Source organism: Echinops telfairi, unplaced genomic scaffold, assembly GCF_000313985.2.
Source record: "Echinops telfairi isolate 266 unplaced genomic scaffold, ASM31398v2 ScPeMD7_25;HRSCAF=90, whole genome shotgun sequence".
In the NCBI taxonomy this organism is placed as follows: Eukaryota; Metazoa; Chordata; class Mammalia; order Afrosoricida; family Tenrecidae; genus Echinops; species Echinops telfairi.
In genome coordinates this window covers 15,577,644-15,596,054 of record NW_022103922.1, presented here as the reverse complement: position 1 = coordinate 15,596,054, position 18,411 = coordinate 15,577,644, and the positions used below count along the sequence as shown (strand labels likewise).

Genomic DNA, 18,411 nt, shown 5'->3' with positions numbered 1-18,411 from the left:
TAGGGCAGCGAACCAGTTGTTAAGTTATTTGAATCTCACCACTGGTTTGAACAGCTTCCTTTACAATTAGCAGCCCAATGATTATACCACCTGATTTCTTCTGAGCACTAACTGGAACTTTAATCCTTAAGGTTAAGGATTAACCTTAATGACCACACATTCATGGCCCTCCCCCAATAGAGGCTACTCTGGTTATGTCTAATGGTAGGCCCAGGAATCTGTATTTTTTAAAAGCTCTGTGAGCGATTTTTATTAATGCAGTCAAGACTAGCATCTGTTCTTTCCAGAATGTGTCCCGAGAAGCCTGAAGGAGTTTTGGAAGCCCTGGCAAAACCCCCAGGAACATCCAAGGAAGGGGCCACACTGAAGGGACTGGAGCCCTTACCCCAACAGAGCTTTATGGAGAGAGCTCTGCTGTTGGTTTTATGTCTTTTCATGTTTTCTTTTTACACACGCGACCGCATTACTTTCCTAAAGCAACTGATTCCTACCTCCAATGATAACAAAAGGTTCAAGATGACCTGGGCCAGTTTAGGAATAAGACAAGGAAATAGCATCGCATTGGGTAAATCTGCTACGCAAGACCTCTTCACAGTGTTGAGCAGCAAGCATGTTAGTTTGAGAACTAAGGTATGCCTGACCCTAGCCATGGTATTTTTAGTGGCCTCCTGTGAACATGGAACTTGGACTTTGACGAGGGAAGCTCAAAGAGGACGCGGTGCCCTTGAATTGTGGTGCTGGAGAAGAATGTTGACAGTGTCATGGGCTGTCTTGGGAGCAGTACAGCCAGATTGCTCCTTAGAAGCAAGGATGACATGACTTGGTCTCACATGCTTTGTACATGTTGTCAGAGGAGATCGGTCCCCCGAGAAGGACATCATGCTTGGCAAAGTAGAGGGGCAGAGAAAAAGAAGAAGAGCCTTGATAAGATGGATTGACACAGTGGCTGTGATGAGGCTCAACTGTCACGATGATGGGTTTACGCAGGTCCAGGCAGTGTTTCCTTCTGTTGCACTTCAGTCCACTGTGAGTAGGAAGCCAACTCTATGGCACCTGTACCTCCATCACCAACCAGAGTGAGACCCTGGGCCCTTCTAGTTCTCTGCGTTCTACAGCTTGTCTCAAGAAGGAGGCCCCAGGCTGATGCTAACATGCGTTCAGTGATCAAAACCAACTCCCCTCCATTCCAGCTCAGGAGCCCTCATGGTTACGAGTGGAACAACGGCTTCATAGGGTTTTTAATGATGATTTTTCTTCTTTTTTTTTTAAAGCTACTACTTTTAGAAGTAACTTGTTTTGTTGTTTGTTACTGTTGAGAATATGCACAGCAACAACAGGCACCAATTCAACTGGCCACATGATTTTTAGAAATCGAGTGCCACTGGGCAATGATGTCTAGATAGAATGAAAAATATTTTATTCTCTTACATTGATTATTGTCTCATTTGTGGTGATTAATACTGGCTTTCCGTAATGAAAAGGTTTCCTTTTTAAGTCTATTTATCAAAGTAGAAAAGTACCAACCCCCAAACCAAATTCACTGCCATCGAGTCAAAACTGACTCACAGCGACCTCCTGCGGGTTTCTGAGAAGGTAACTGTTTACAAGAGTAGAAAGCCCAGTCTTCCCCGCCCCCACAGGAGCTGCTGGTGCTTTTGAACTGCCAACTATGTGTATTGCAGCCCAACGTGTAACCCCTACACCATCAGGACTTCAAGTAAAAAAAGTAAGTTGATGTAAATCAGGATAATAAATAATAAGAGTGTAGGTGACACAGACAAAGGAAGCCAGGATGGTGTCACCGGTTAGCTGCTAATAGAAAGGTCGGCGGTTTGAACCCACCCAGTGGTTCTGAGCAGGGATATCACTTTGAAAACTAGGGTGCTCCTGACCCAAACCACGATATGCTCAGCCCCTGCATATGCACGTCCAAGTCGGACAGTGAATGAGGAAGACGGAAGAAGAATCGACACATTTGAAGTCCGGTATTGGTGAAGAACAGGGACAGTAGCATGGATCTGCCAGAAGGACAAAACAATTCTGCCTTGGAAGAAGTACAACTAGAAGACGCTTTTAGAATGAGGATGGCTTGACTTTGTCTCACGTTGTAATCCGGAGGGACCAGTTCCTGGGCAAGGACTTCCTGCTGCATCCATGTGGGGTCAGTAACAAAGTGGAAGGCCATCAAGGAAATGGACCGACACAACGCCTGCACCGATGGGTCCGCACCTATCAATTGTGAGAACGGAGCAGGACCGGGCCATTCTTCCTTTTGGTGTGCGTCGGGTCGCGATGGGTCAGAACCGAGTGGAGGGCCCCTAAAAACAATAGTGATTCTGTGGGATAAAGAACGTGGTCACCTGTTTCTGTCAAAGTTACAGCCCAGAAAATCATCTGGGGCCGTTCAACTCTGTCACCTAGACTTGTTAGCTGATGGCAGCCAACAACCACAGTATACGCAACACCCGTGCAGGTGACCTTTGAATGGCTGAAGATGGGGAAATCGTTCTAAAGGGAGAAAACCAAAACCAACCGCCCACCAAACCCCAAAGGTTGAAAAACAAGGATCTTACCCTGTCCCTCCATTCACACCTCGGGAAGCTGGGATTTCTTGAATACCGAGTGCGTCAGGCAGCGTACCTGATGCTCTTTTGTACATTATTTTCCTTATTTTAGGGAAAAGTGAGAAACCAAGATCCGAGAGAGAAATGTTTTCCATTCACGTCACAGCACCTGCCGCTGAATTTGAGCAGACCCCTCATTTCTGCCCAAAAAGGTTTTTTTTGTTTTTGTTTTGTTTTGCTTTGTTTTGCCTCAGGGTACCAAAGATTTGTGGGGAACAGGAGGTTTGTGGGAAATAACCTGCTCAAAGTGCCATTCGGCTGTTTGGCCAGCAGCTTTACATATTTATAAGGGGAGAGTGGAGCATCTGCCCGAGTCGCCGGCTTTAATCTTGTCATTTCACTAACCCAATCAGGGACGGCCGGCGTGTTTGTCGAGTGGCGCTAAACCAAAGCTGAAAGCCTTTTTTAATGAAAGTGTGATCATGGTGCTTTTTAAAAATTAAATATATGCAACCAATCTAATCACCTAAATTTATGTCGCGTGCTGTTCAACCTGGCAAGGAATTTGGCTGGGTAGAAGAGATAAATTCTGTGGCAGAGGTACCCCGCACCACCCTCTTACCCCCCCCCCCCCCCCCCCCCGCTTCTTCTTCTTTTTAATGTAAGCCATGGCAGCCCTAATTAAATGGGGGAGTTTCATGGTCAGATTTTACCTTCTGCAAAAATATTTTTTGAATCATAAATTTCTCCTACATTGTTTGGTGCCACTGGCCTGGAAGAAAGATTTGGCAGCGGGTTCGCGGACAGATGACACCGAGCGATTAGCAAGCTGACTTCAGCTGCTGGCAGCCAGGTACTAAAAGAACATGCTAATGTCCTCCATTTTGACATGCTGGCTGGACTTTTTCTTTCTTTCTGAGAAGCTGGCGCTATTTATGATTCCATTTTTATCTCTTAAATGCCATGACAGATGGCAAATTCTTCAGCCAACTCTTCTGCCAGGAAACGCTGAGAGCTTGGAAGCGCCCGGTAATGGTGAAATCAGACCACGCGAGCACCCCCAGATGAACCACGGAGTCAGTCCCCACCTTTCTGGAGGGGAGCCGGCACCTTGGCCCTGCTCTCTCCTGTGGGGGTGGGGGTCGTAGAGCAAATGGACCCAGGGTGGGACTGCTTGATCCTCCGTCCATGACCCCACAGCATCTTCCCCTTGGGATGGAGTCCCTTCTAGCAAGGACCACCTTGGGAGAAGACTGGGGAGAGTATAGGGAGGTTTTTTTAGGTTAATGATTTCGGTTTTGTTTGGGGTGATGGGGGACCTTTGGAACATGATCTGGTCCACTTTGGCAGGAAGGAGCGGCCCTCGCCTTCTCACCTTGCTTCGCTGGTCCTGCCAGCCTCACGGTGCCGCACAACCCGGGCAGGAGCCCGCAGCCTGCCTTTCTCCAGCACCTCCCTCGGCTTTCCTCCTGGAAGTGGACCGATGCATTTGATCCTGGCATGCCTGGGAATTGCACCTCGTCACCGCTTAGGAGCTTTCGGTCAGCGCAGACAGCTGGGACCCTGGGCCTATTTTGGACTCTTGCCTGGTCCCTGGCCTGCCTGTCCTCATTCCGACCTGTGATGGCGGGCTGCCTGTTACAGGGTGGTCAGTGCCTCATCAGGTGGGCAGGCAGGGCGGGGTCAATTCTGTGGCCTCACAGAGGTCATGCATGCACACGGCGACGAACTGCAGTCAGCCTGAGCCCCAGCTTGGTGGCCCCCGGCAGCCGTCAAAAGTGGCTGCCTCAGATGGCGCCCCTGGCGCGTCATCTCACCTTTCACCTGGTTGTGCCTGGTCCTTGCCTCTTCCCTTTCCGCTTCTTCCTTCCCAGTTCATGGTTGGGGTACTTTCAAGGGGGATGCACAGTCTTTAATCCTACAATGAATAGTAAGGCTGAAAGCGCAGGTATCGCGGCTGAAAGGTGTACTGGACTCTAAGCGGCTGCTTTAAAACTTGCTGGGAGCACACTTCTCCGTACAGGGGTCTGGCAGGGATCGAGCCAGATGGGACATATGCTCCTGGAGGTGAACAGTGGAAAAGGAAGAAGTTCAAGGGAACACGGAAAGCAAAGCAAAGCAAGGCAGAAGAAAACACATGTTGCCACAGAGCCCGTTTTAGACCCAAAAACCAAACTGGTTTCTGTCCAGTTGTTTCGGACTCACGCAACACGGTAGGGCAGTACAGACCTGTCCCGCCCATTAAGGCTGTCGTCTTTGTCGAAGTAGTCTGCCACATCTCCCAACAGAGTAGCTGTAAACCTTTGGGTTTGCAGCCAAGCACTAGATGGGTGTACCCTCAGGCTCCTGAGTGTCCCTTACAGGATAGACTAGAACTTCCCAGGGCTCCCCCGGGCTGTGCTGTTTGTGGAAGGAATGCTTGGGGTGCAGCAGTTAAGGTGCTTGGCTGCTGACCCAAAGGTCATGGTCTGGTAAGAGCTTTACAGTCTTGGAAACCCTGTGAGGGGCAGTTCGATGCTGTCCTAGAGGGTTGCTACAAGTCAGAATGAACTTAATGGCAAAGGGTTTAGTTGGTTTGAATGTGTATGGAAGCAGACTACCTTTCCTTTCTGCGGTAGAGTGGCTGATGATGGATTCAAACTGCTACTCTTTTGATTAGCGACGTAGGTTAACTAGAGCCACAGAGAGCAGCTAGCCGCCCTCTGATTTTATCTGTACTCCGATGATAGACTCTAGAGAGGAAACAGGCAAAAGTAACAGGGAAATGACGAAATCAAGGCATGAGAGGTTCTGCCCGAGGGCTAGGACTTACCTCTCATGCATATAAAACGCATCTCAATGGGCAACGACATGAAGTAGAAAGTTGAAGAAGATACAGATGTGGTGTTTCTAAATTCACTGGTCACTATTTTTTCCCTGTTTTATAAGTAGCTAATTTCGTAAACACTCCTGTCCATGTGGTTGTCGTGATAATAAATCTACTTAGAATTTTGCTTTACCAAAGGACAACTATTTTGATCCAGCTGAAATTCTGAAGGTAATTCAATATCCTTACCCACACTGTAAAAGCAATGCTCTGGGGCAAGGCAGGTTTCATTCTTCACAAGTCCCGGCATGTGGAATGTTGGGTTTGACTTAGTAACTTTAACCTTGGTGACACAGATACCTTCTCCCTGGGTCCTGTGCATGCATTTGCCTCATAGGTGATATGGTCAACTCGATAAATAAAAGATTCCGTAATCGGGCCCTGCTCTTCAAAGCAAAGTCAGCCTCCAAACAAACTTACCTCCCTTCACTTAAGCCTGAAAGCTCTTCTCATGAGCCCTTTGCCTCTAACAAGCTGCTCCCCTCCTGCGCACAGAACCTGGCTCCCGGTCCCTTCATCCTCAGAAACCCAGCGTCAGCTCTCAAACCCTGAAGGACAGGGCACAATTTGCCAAGAATAAAGAACTTGCTAGCCAAAGAGGTCAGATTCATAAACAAATAGAAGCCCATCCCTACTCTAATTCGTAACAGGAACCTCCAAAGAGAATGCTTATGTGTCAGAATGCTCTTCCCACCAAAACATGTTTCATGCTACAATACGTTACTATAAAGTGTCATGGTGTTTTTATACCAGTAGAATATATGAAGAGTCATAGTGGCATAGTGGTTACGAGTTGGGCTTTGATCTAAAAGGTCAGTAGTTCAAAGCCATCAGGTGCTTTTTGGGAGAAAGATGGGGCTTTCTACTCTGGTAAAGAGTTATAGTCTCGGTATCCCCCAGGGGTAGTTCTACCCTGTATTATGGGGTCACTCTGAGTTGGCATCAACTTGGTGGAAGTGTTTTTGTGTGTTTTCTTAGACTATAAGAAAGGGCTTCAAAAATTTGTGGAAAAAATGGAATTAAAAGTTAATAGAATTTTCCCACAAACTTCTTGAAGCCCCCACATAAGAATGTATTCCAACTATTCTTAGCAACTACGATGCCTGGATCCATAAAGGTAGTCTATGATTATCTCTGAATATGCCTCTTTGGTCTATGGTGACTTTGTCGTTCTCAGTTAGGGGTAGCTGTTCTCTTACTTTCTGGAGTTTTAATAGTGTGTGTTGCTTGCATAATTTCATAATACTTTCAGTGATCATAAATACAAAAAGTAGACATTGAAACACTTTAGAGATCACTTAAGTTAGCTTAGCTTTATTTTGAGTGGCAGTGGTGAGTGAGATGTGATCAATAAAATCGGAAACATCAGGTGGCGTCACAGACCCAGGATTGTGCGAGAGATTTTGCTTACCACAAATTTATAGCTTTCTCTCTCCCTTTGTATCCATGTCCTCTTTCTTTGGTGGGTTGCTAAGCCATTGTTTATTGCACACTCTGCCAAGCAGAGAGTGTGGGCTCAGCAGACGTGGATGCTGGTCCCAGCTCTGTTCCCGACCTAGCTACTGCATCGTTTTTGGAATTTTCACCTGCAATTTTCTTTCCTTTTTTTTTTTTTAACTTTCCAAATGATGATAACAATCCTTCTCTTACATACCTCCCACAAATCTTTCAAGGGTAAAACATAAATGCATATGTAAATTGTAAAGGATTAGCACTTCAGGAAATGTTTTAGGGTTGGACAGTACTAAGCGACTATCTGGTCCATCCCATTCACTTTACAGTAGAATAAAAAAATGAGGCCAAGAGAGGCGTGTGAGGTAAGCCTAGAGAGCTGGGTAGTTTAATATGCCAGGAAGAAATTCACCATGAAAATGTATGAGTACAGTGGACTAGGCAAAATCGACGTACTCAGCAATTTACTGGATTGTTTTCCAGTTACCTATCTTCAAAGTTGATCTTATTGTGTCCCCATAAAGATGATACAATGACAACATTACAAATACATAGAAGGAGTGTAGTCCTCAGATGCATTTCATTGATCCAATGGGATGTGAAAATTCCTGTTTGGGGTCAGGGCCTGTGCAGAGGTGATTAACGCAGCCTCCTCCATCCCTCTGTCTCCCACCAATGTTGTTGAACAAATACTTTGGGGCGTAGAATGGTCAGTGGGTGTTTTTTGGTCATTGGCTTCACAGCAGACAAGAGTCCTTCTGAAAGGACTGCCCCTGCGTTTTCGTTTGAACCGCAACCCCACCTGTCCCTTAGTAAAGGTCTGTGTTGTTATCATTTCATTCCAGTCGATGGTGAAAGCAGATCCATGCTGAAGGCTGCCTTGCCTCTCTTTGTCAGATTCATTGTCAGCAATGGGCTGCGGACGAAGCCCGGGCTGCTGGAGGTCACGCTGGAGACGGTGGACAGAGCCTTGCCCGTGGTGACGAGGAACAAGGGGTTGAGACTAGTTGAAGGGGCCACGGGCCTGCTTTCCCCTGACCTCCTCCAGCTGATGGACCCCGACACTCCCCTGGAGAAACTCACCTTTCTCGTGGCCCAGCTCCCACAGCACGGCCAGCTCTACCTGCGCGGGACGGTGCTGCTGCAGCCCAGTTTCACGCAACAGGACGTCGACCGCAGGGCCGTGGCCTACAGGCACTCCGGAGGGGACTCCCAGATGGACCAGTTTACTTTTGTGGTCACCGATAGGACAAATCGAGGCTTTATTGTGGATGGGAGAGTGTGGCAAGAACCCATTTCATTCACCATTCAGGCAAGTATGGCAGACACACAGCTCGTGACCAGAGACGTGACTTCCGGGAGCCCGGTCTCCTTATTCTCTTCTCTCTTCTGTTCACTTTCCGCTTCTGCAGGCTGCCAGGCACAGGAAAAGAACTGGGCGGGCTACTTGTAAATAAGACAGGGGAACCGTTGCTTCTAGGCCAATGGTTGATCTTGAGAGTCAGTGGTCGTACAAGTTATCCCCGACAGATGACAGGATTCTGTACTGGAGATTCTGTCCTAAGTCCGTTCCGGACGTAATGAATGACTTTTTTGTTTTGTTTGGGTTTTATTATTATTGATTTTTATCATCCCATTTTATAGATTTGATCTTTCCTTGTCTTTAGGGGATGACAACACTACATATAAACATCCACGAACGAGCCTCTGAGAATGATAACAGCACAGCATGTGCAGCAGCCTTGTTTGTAGTACATATTACTGATGTAATTTGAAAAAACACTGTAAAAGAAAAACAAAACATGTCATCAAAAAGGTGTCATCAAGGCAAACAAAGAGAAGATATGGTTGCAAGTGTGACTCACTGTAACTCAAATACACCCTAAGTTAGGAGGTGGGGCTGCAAACGCCCGCGGACTGTGTGTGGACTCAGATGGACATAGACTGATAGGTTGGAATTTCTGCTTTGCTGACCTTAAAAGAATTCCTTAACTCCATGGGAGCTGCTTTTAGTTTTAAAATCAAGAAACAAAACAAAACAAAAAGTATGGGTATGCAGGTGTTGGTGGAGTCTGCACAGTTTCAACGCAGGTGACGCTAGAAGCAAACACTCCGAGGCCCTGCACCAACCTTGGTGTCTTCGAGTACACTCCTGCAGCCACTATTCAGTCCATCCTGTTGTGTGGGCCTCTACTTGACCAATTATGATGCCCTTCTCCCGAGACTGATTCCTCTTTTTGTGTGGGCCTCTACTTGACCAATTATGATGCCCTTCTCCCGAGACTGATTCCTCCTGATAATGTCCAAAGTACCTAAGATAAAAATCTCACCATCTTTGTTGCTGAGGAGCATACTGGTTGTCCTTGATCCAAAATAGATTTGTTAGCCCTTTGGTTGTCCATGGTACAACTCGTATATTCTTCACCGGCACCACAATTCAAAGGCATCCGCCTTCTTGGTGTCTCCCTTATTAATTATTAATGCTTTCCCATGTGTAGGAGGTGATTGACAAGATCTGTGGCTTGGATTAGGTACATGTTAGTCCTCAAAGAGACATCTATGTTTTTTTAAAAAATACGTGATAGATATGTTTTGCAGCAGACTTGGCCAATGCAATTTGTCCTTTGATTTTATTTTCTTTTGACTGCTGCTTCTGTGGACATTGATTGTGGATCCAAGTGAAATGAAGTCCTTTCTCAATTTATCATGCTGCTGCTCACTGGTCCACTTGTGAGGATTCCTGTTTTCTTTGTGTTGAAGTGGAATCCATACCAAACGTGGTAGTTTTTGAGCTTCATTAATAAGTGCTGCAAGTCCTCCTTGCTTCCAGCTAGCAAGGCCGTGTTATCTGCACTTTGTCAGCGAGTCTTCTTCCAATCTTGTTGTTGCTTTCTTCTTCGAGTCCAGTTTCTCAAAATATTTGGTTAGCATTCAGCTTGAGTAAGAATGGTGAGAGTGTAGCCCGTACATACATCTTTCCTGTTTTTAAGCCATGCGCAGGCATCCTTTTGCTTTGTTTAGTCAACTGGTCTAAACATTAGACTATTCATGAGCACAATTAAGGGTTCTGGAATTCCCACCCATATATGTCGCCCATATATGCTATGATTCACACAGTTGTACACTCAGTGAAACACATGTAAGCATCATTCTATTATCTGCTTTTGGCCAAAATGTATCTGATATCAGCAATAATATCCCTCATCCCATACCTTCTTCTGAATCAAGCTTACGTTTCTGGACTATTGAGAGCATTGGCATATTGCCTTGAGCAGCTTAGACATCCAATGGGCGGTGCGAATGGCTAAGATTCTGCTGTTCTCTGTAATTTCTCTGTAATATTGGAGGTCCACGTGTCTAGACACACCTTGGAAAAAAGGCCTGTGATCTGCTCTCTAAAGCACAACTACTGACAGCCCTTTGGAGCTCAGTTCTCCTCTGATACCTCGGATTGAATCAGCATTGACGAGAAGACAACCAGTTTACTATTACGCCAATGTCATCTACGGCCATTTTAATGGTTTTCAAACAGAGCCATGAAAACTTGGAAGGCTGTGAGTCGGAGCTGACTTGACAGCACCCAACAGCCGCAGCCACATCTCCACCCCTGTTGGGGAACTGTTACGCTACTGTCCAACAGGAAGGGTTTTCTTCCTTCTTTTGGCTTCAACTTGAACTTACAGATGAGCAATTCATGGTCTATTCCACAGTTGGTCCCTAGCCTCATTTTAGCTGCTGATAGTGAGCGTCTTCATTGTCTCTTCCCATGACTGTAGTCAATTTGATTTCTGTGTATTCCCTCTGGAGAAGTCCATGTGTCTAGCCATCATTTGTAATGTTGAGCAATGGTATTTGTGATGACGAAGGCCTTGGTCTTGTAAGATTCTGTCACACGGTTTATAGAAAAATTTAAAAGCCCATGAGAATGGACTATGATCTGAGTATATCCGACCTGAATTTTGAGAACATCTCAAGGTCAGGTTTGACTAATGGAATGTTAATGGCAGGAAACCTGATGAACAAGTGGAATGATGTTAAGACCATCATACCTGAAGAAAGTAGAAGGTTCCTAGAAAGACAGGAAAGAAAGAGAAAATCAAAGTGGGTGTCCAAAGAGACTCTGAAACCTGCTCTGAATTGTAGAGTAGCTGAAGCAAAAGGAAGATCTGATGAAGTGAAATCTGAACAGAAAACGTCAAAGGGCAGCTCAAGAAGACAAAGTGAAGTATTACAATGAAATAAGCAAAGCTCTACAGTTAGAAAACAAAAAAAAAACCAAGATGACATTCAGCATATCTTAAACTGAAAGAACTTGAGGAAAAATTCAACCCTCAAGGTACAACATTAAAAGATTCTAAGGGCAAAATAGTGAAGATGCAGGAAGCATCAAAAGAAGAGGGACTACTGTGGCCGTGTAAGAGGTTTGGAGGTAGGTAGTGCAAAGGTGTCCCGCTTTGTTCTTCTCTGTTAGAAGTTCTTTGCTTATCCTGGACCTCTTCCCTCTCCATATGAAGTTGGTAATGTTTTTCCATTTCTTTAAAGAATGAAGTTTGGGGTTCAGATTGGAATTGCATTGTTTTGTAGATTGCTTTAGGTAGTCTTGACATTTTCACAATGTTAAGTCCTTCTATCCATGAATGTGGAACATCCTTCTATTTGTGTAGGTCTCTTTTGGTTTCTTGTAATAATGTTCTGTAGTTTTCTTTGCATGGGTCTTTCGTTTCTTTGGTTTGGTTTATTCCTGGTATTTCACCTTTTGTGGGGCTATTGTAAATGGTACTGTTTTGCTCATATATGTTTTAGAGCTCTCTCCACTGGTATATAGGAATCCAATTTATTTCTGCTCGTTAATCTTGTATCCACAGCCTTTTTGTGGAGACCTTGGGGGTCCGCTCTCTGTAAAATCATATCTTCTGTAAATAGCAAGAATTTCATTTTCTTCTTTTCCCAATGGCATTCCCTCGATCTCTTTTTATTATCTAATGGGTCTCATTAAGACTTCCAGCATGATGTTGAATAAGAGTGGTGATAAGGTGCACCCTCGTTTAGTTCCTATTTTCAGGGGAAATTAAAACACTTCATTTCCCCATCAAGTGATATTGGCCATTGTCTGTTTTGTATGTGGCTTTTATTATGTTGAGGAGTTTCCCTTCTATTCTTGTTTTAGTGTTTTATTAGAAATGGTGTTGGATATTGTCAAATGCGTTTTCTGCATCTATGGATATGATCCTGTGGTTTATATTCTGTATCTTATTTATGTGGAAGATTACATTGATTGCTTTTAGAATATTGAACCATCCTTTCATCCTGATATGAGGCTCACTTTGTCATGATGAATTTTTGTTGTTGTTATGTTGTTGGGCTCTGTTGGCCAAGTGTTTTCATCTATGTTCATAGGGGATATTGGTCTATAGTTTTCTGTCTTTGTGGGGCCTTTGCCTGGTTTTGGAATCAGGGTTTTGCTGGGTTCATAGAATGAGTTTCAGAGTTTGCTGTTCCTTTCTATGTTCTGGAATAGTCTGTGTAGATTTGGTGACAGCTCTTCCCTGAATACTTGGTAGAATTCCCCTGTGAAGCAATCTGGTCTTGTGCTTTTTTGATGGCATTTTCTACTTCTTCTTTTGTTATGGGTCTGCTCGGGTTTCCTACATCTATCTGCCTTGATTTGGGTAGATGGTGTATTTCTAGGTATTTGTCTATTTCTTCTAGATTATCAAAGTACATAGTATTTGAACCTACATCTCTGTTCTAACTCACTATTTCCCACTCAATAGCTTCATAATTTGAAATCAAGTATTAGGAGCCCTGACGACATAGTGGGCACCCATTGAGTATGCTAACTGCAAATTCTCTCCTTGGAATTCGCCAGGCAGGAGTTTGGAGGCAGAACGATGAGGCCATCTGCTTTCAGAAAGATAAATACTCTCAGAACTCTGAAGGGCTCCTCTACTCTGTGCTCAAAGGTTGCTATGAGTCAGAATTGGCTCGATGGCAAGTGGATTTTAATTTTTTTAATCAGTACCTGGTCCTTACAGTGAAACAAGGATGCATTGTCAAATAATCACCTTTCACGTTTCCCTCCTCACTCTCCCTATTCTTATTTAGCAACTTTGCCAATTGTCCAAAGACATACCAACGAAGTGCGATGCAGTTTTGAACCCCATACACCCCTGTTTCTGTAATTCACAAAACTTGGAGATGGGCAATCTTCCTGTGGAGCCCACATTAACTTTGTTGGTTTTTTTTAATCGTTTTATTAGGATTAACTTTGCAATGTGATTTTGGAGGGCCTAATTGATTCACTCAGAAGATAGTAATAGAACTAGTATTCCGACCCTCTGCCAGGTGCAGGGGACAGAGAGAAGAGAAACAAAACAGAAAGCACAAAATTGGGTCAAAGTTTTCTAATAGCAAGATGGCCTCTGTTCTAAGCCCTGAGAGACGCGGAGAGGGCTGTGGACAGGACAGAGGCTTTACTTTCACCGTCTACATCCAGGTCTTTAGCAGGAACTATCGAAAGAGGAGGATCAGGAATTTGCAGCTTGGGGAGAGTTTCATTGTCCTGGCTGCACCATTAAGAGCTCTAGGATACACGGGAGGGAGAAGCCTTTGTTCACGTGGCATGTCGTTGACAATGCAGGTGGACCAGTTGGACAAAACAGCTCCCCGGATCACACGCTTGTATCCCCCCTCTCCGGTGGGACTCCTGAACAATGGCCGCTATGGGATTTACATCACATCCCACGTGCTGAAGGCCTCAGACCTGGACACCCAGGATGAGCAGATCATCTTTCAGATTTTGCGAGGCCCACAGCACGGACATCTGGAGAACACAACAACAGGTACCGGCTTCCTTAATCTTTGTAATTGCTCATTGAAACTACCCAGTGGCTGACAGCGCTGGAGAGTAATTTAATTAAGGGCATGCCCAGTTGGTAAACACTCCCTAGGGTTTCTGAGAGAGTGCTGGTGCCGAAGCCCAGTTTCCTAAATCCATCTTGAGGGGGAGAAGCAAATAGGGGTTCACAGCTGTTTATTATCTTCAGCCTTCTATTTATTTATTTTTTAATGTCCTGATTGTAACAGACTCAGAGGAACACAGAGTGTCAAGACCAAATTCCTATTTTAACTGATTTGTGCATCTGCCTTGAATTCTAAATGGTGTCAGTTTATTTTAAAAATCTGTGCTTCCTCCCCACCTCCCCTCCCCACTGCCCCCTGACAATCTCCCTGGCTGGTATATTTCTGACGTTGAAGAAAATGATTATGTTATCACTAAACAGTATGGTACAGGTGTACCAAATTGTCTATCCAGTGTGCAGGATAGTTGCAATAAGGTGAATTTCTTAAACAGATGTGTGTTGTGCTTTAAAGCACAATCAGCTGTGATTTAATGTTTTGTGTGATCACCCATGAGATTATTATTTATTATTATTTTTGGTAGGTGAATTTATCCGGGAAAAATTTAGCCAGAAGGATTTAAACAGTAAGAGCATCCTTTACATCATGAATCCATCTCTGGAAGTAACGTCTGATGCTGTGGAGTTTCAGATCATGGATGATACAGGGAACGCTGGCCCTCCTCAAATGTAACTGATTTTGCTTATTTGCTTGATAGTCCTGCTTAGAATGCCCAGAATAGATCTGATGAAGAAAAGTGCAAGTGTTTTCTTCCAGGTGGTACCTAAGCGGATAAACCAATAGGCTATTTCCCAGATCACAGGATTTGTTTCAGACAGGGAGGTTTTTTATTATTGCCATTATTGTTTGCTAGGAGAACAGCCTTTCATTTTACAGAGTATGGAAACGTTAAAAAATGCAGTCACTGTCACACCGACAGGCTTCTGTCCGACCATTGACTCGGGCCCAATCTGAGCTTGCAGGCTCCTGGTGAAATGGTGCAGCACAGGATTAATAAGGGCCAAGTTGGTCACCACAACTTCTTAAAAATAGCTTCTCTTGCCCTTACAAAAATATGACTGCTGCAATTGCTTTTATAAGTGAATAAATCCATCCTAGGGGACTGAAAACAGTGTAGCGAGAACAAAAGGGGCTTGGAGAGGTGTTAGGCCTGAATTTAGCACAGAATTTAGATGGCCTGGATTTGAGAAGAGTCACAGATCTCTAAAAGCAACCAGATTAACAGGCCACCATGCTTACTTACCCTCACTCAGCCCCTGTGCGAGGGATTTGGGCGATGGAGACCTTGAAAAGCCATTTACCAGCCTGCAGATGATCGCAGGAAGGTTCATCCTGGTTCACTTCATACATGGCTCTCATTGGACGCCCTTCCCAGCATTACAGACACGCATAGGGCGTGCAGGCCCATCACTGGCCATATGGTGGCATCTGGACCCCTGGACTTTTGCTTTCCCTCTCCGATCCTACATTGTAATCTCACCACTAGCCAGCAGAGGTCTCTGTGGTCATTGTTAGGAAAAATTGACTTCCAACAATACACGTCCCATACATCCTTGCTTCAGGAGCCCCCTTGCCTTAGACCTCCACAGATCCCAACTGGGTGGTGACTGGGCGCCAGACACACTGTGCTAGGAGCTGGGTTAAGAAGGATGACCTGGCCCCTGACACTCACATGCGAGATCCTGAAATTACATATAAAACCCACTATGCCGCTCTTTCCGCAGAGAAATGATTCTTCAGGGTCAAACTCTTTGGAGAGAAAAAAAATACTACTCGCAATTTCGGACAAACATCTCCCAATACTCAAGAAAAACGTCTCTTAAAAAAAAAACCCAGCTCCCAACCCTTTGATGGGCTGCTCTCACTTTATAAAAGAGTTGTTGCTTTAATCGTTCCACTAAACGGTGCTCGGCCACGTCTAAGGCTGCCTTCTGGCCCCTTCACCTGTGATCCAGGCTGAGCTGATGGGCACCTTTCCTTCCTTGGTGCGACCAAAGGTGTGGCTTTAAAAGGTGACTTCTCACTGCCATCAAGTCAATGCTGACTCATAGTGACCTGGGTGGGGCTTTAAAAGGTGACTTCTCACTGCCATCAAGTCAATGCTGACTCATAGTGACCTGGGTGGGGCTTTAAAAGGTGACTTCTCACTGCCATCAAGTCAATGCTGACTCATAGTGACCTGGGTGGGTTTCTGAAATTAGAACTGTTTATGGGAGTAGAAAGCCCAGCCTTTCATCCCCGGAGAGGCTGGTGGTGGTTTTGAACTGCCCACCATGCAGATCGCAGCCCAGCACAGAACCACTATACCACCAGGGCTCCTTCCAGCCATCTCATGGGTTTTCCATGAGAAATATCTGCACAGGTAAGATGCCCGGGGCGTAGGAGGTGCTCAGCAAACGAGCCCGTCTCTGCCTCTCCATGAGCCGAGCACAGAACCTGGCGTGTCTGCGGCACTCATTATTGCTGCGTCATGCTCCGCGAGTGGCCGTGCCCCCTTTGTGATTCTAACAGTTCTTCACGCGTCCTTCAGAGGTGGGGGCCACGGTAGATGCTCGAGGAGATTTTGCCAAACAGATCACTTTTATGGCCACTTCTGCTTCTAAAGAACATCCTCATTGGTGGCGAGAAAGCAATCACCTGAAAGGTACAATTGTTGGACATCAGGGGTCTTTACGAGCCCTGGTGGCCCGATGGTGACGCGCTGGGCCACTAACCAAAAGCTTGGTGGTTTGAGTTTGAAGGCACCATCCACTTTCCAGGGTCCGTTTCCTTTATTTGCCAAGTGAAGTTCAAGACCAGCTACCTCACGGGGTTTTTATGAGGATCAGTTCCATCCATGTGTGGAAGATACCAGTGCATAGTAGGAACTCAGCAAGAAAGGCTCAGTGCTTTGTGGGTTTTTGCAACAAGCCCTGGTGGCACCCTGGCTCAGTGGTTGCTTTTCTGCTTGAGCCCACCCCGTGGCTCGGGGGCGGGGGGTTCTGCTTCTGTAAACTGGCACAGCCCAGCATCCCTCTGGGCTAGTTCCGCACAGTCGCCTCGGATGACGATGAATTGAACAACGAGGCAGGGTTCCCCTTGTGTAATTCTAGCCCTCGTTGAGACAGCTGGAGATAGGCCCCCGCTTGTCTTCCAGACCCGTTTAATGTGCCTGTTAGAGAAGTTCCTAATTCAACTTGAATTAGAAAGCACAAAGCACTGAGCCTTTCTTGCTGAGTTCCTACTACGCACTGGTATCTTCCATACATGGATGGAACTGATCCTCATAAAAACCCCGTGAGGTAGCTGGTCTTGAACTTCACTTGGCAAATAAAGTGAAATGACTGGGCTTGATGGAGCAACACGATGCCGAGAACGCCTGTTAAGGGTTAATCCAAAATAGAATCTTGATTGGATTCTGACATGTAGTAGGTTATTTTTATTGGAGCAGGTGGGGGGAAGGTGGACATTACTCAGCATTTATCTTTATGTTTTGAATGGTTGTCAAAACGTTCCATTGTATGTGTGTGTACAGGTGCATGTACACACACACACACACACACATCTAGCTCATAGGTGACTGTGACAACTAAATGAATGCAACACAACAAAGCAGAAAGCAGTCCTGGTGCAAATACCCCACGTGTAATTTCTATTGTGCATGCAGCAGGCTCTTCATGGCTGTCGGTCTACTTAAAAATGCATCTATTAGGAGCGCAGTTCCCAGTATAAAAGCAAGCTTTTGAGTCATGTGCTGTCCTCGCAAGACAGCCGTAGCCTTATGGGCTCGAGACAATGAAAATCCGAAGTTACCTCGAAGGATGCTGAGGCACAGAGATGTGAAGGGCTTCTGAGCTTCTGCCAGAACAAAGGGTCAGGCCTAAGGATCCTGCCCGAGTCCCTGGCCGTCCTCACTGCAAGATCGGTTCAGCCATGCTCAGCGGCTGTGCTGACCTGAGCTCAACTGCCCATCGCCCTTGTTTCTCTGCAGACATTGGCTGCACATTAAAGGGCACCTGGATGATGGCTCAGGTCCATCCTGTGCCTGCCACGCTGGAGATTTTTAGATGGCTCATACGTCACTGGCCTCGTAGCCAAAGATAGGGTCTGCGCTTTATTTTGCCATTTACTTAGGTGATTGTCCTGATCCTGGTCATCTCCTATTTACATAGCATATAAACAATGCGGCCAATACCACATTTTGTTTAGATGAGCCAACCAGATAAAAAAATATAAGAGCATCCTGTATACGACAAAGTCCTTTGTATTTGTGGTGGTGAGTCTATTCTTGCTGACTCATGTGAGCCCAAGGATTAACCATATCAAGAAATGTCCCAGCAACATTTAGTGGCCAGCTAACACCCACCTCTACTTAGACATGGTTTCTGGGCTGAGTCACAAAGTAAGTCAATCTGCTTCTTAGTCAATAAGCAAAAACGATATGGGACTTTGTGTTCTTCTTGGGCTGAGACTGGGCCAAGAGATTTATATTCTGCCTGTTCTTCTTTAAAAAAGCCAAAGAGTAGACCAGCGAGGGGCTTAAAAAAAAAATTTTACTGGGGGCTCGTATAGCTCTTATCACAATCCATCCATTGTGTCAAGCACATTTGTACATTTGTTGCCATCATC

The 18,411-nt window shown here is 45.4% G+C and overlaps 1 protein-coding gene across 1 annotated transcript in view; it reads left to right on the top strand.

The window, feature by feature from the left end:
* Nucleotides 1-18,411, top strand: part of FREM1 (FRAS1 related extracellular matrix 1) — a 154,649-nt gene that overhangs the window by 96,253 nt on the left and 39,985 nt on the right. Inside the window, exons 24-26 of the mRNA XM_004706538.2 lie at nt 7,780-8,194; nt 13,523-13,724; nt 14,327-14,471. Of these exons, the coding sequence (XP_004706595.1) occupies nt 7,780-8,194; nt 13,523-13,724; nt 14,327-14,471 (762 nt within the window). The remainder of the gene's footprint in view (nt 1-7,779; nt 8,195-13,522; nt 13,725-14,326; nt 14,472-18,411) is intronic.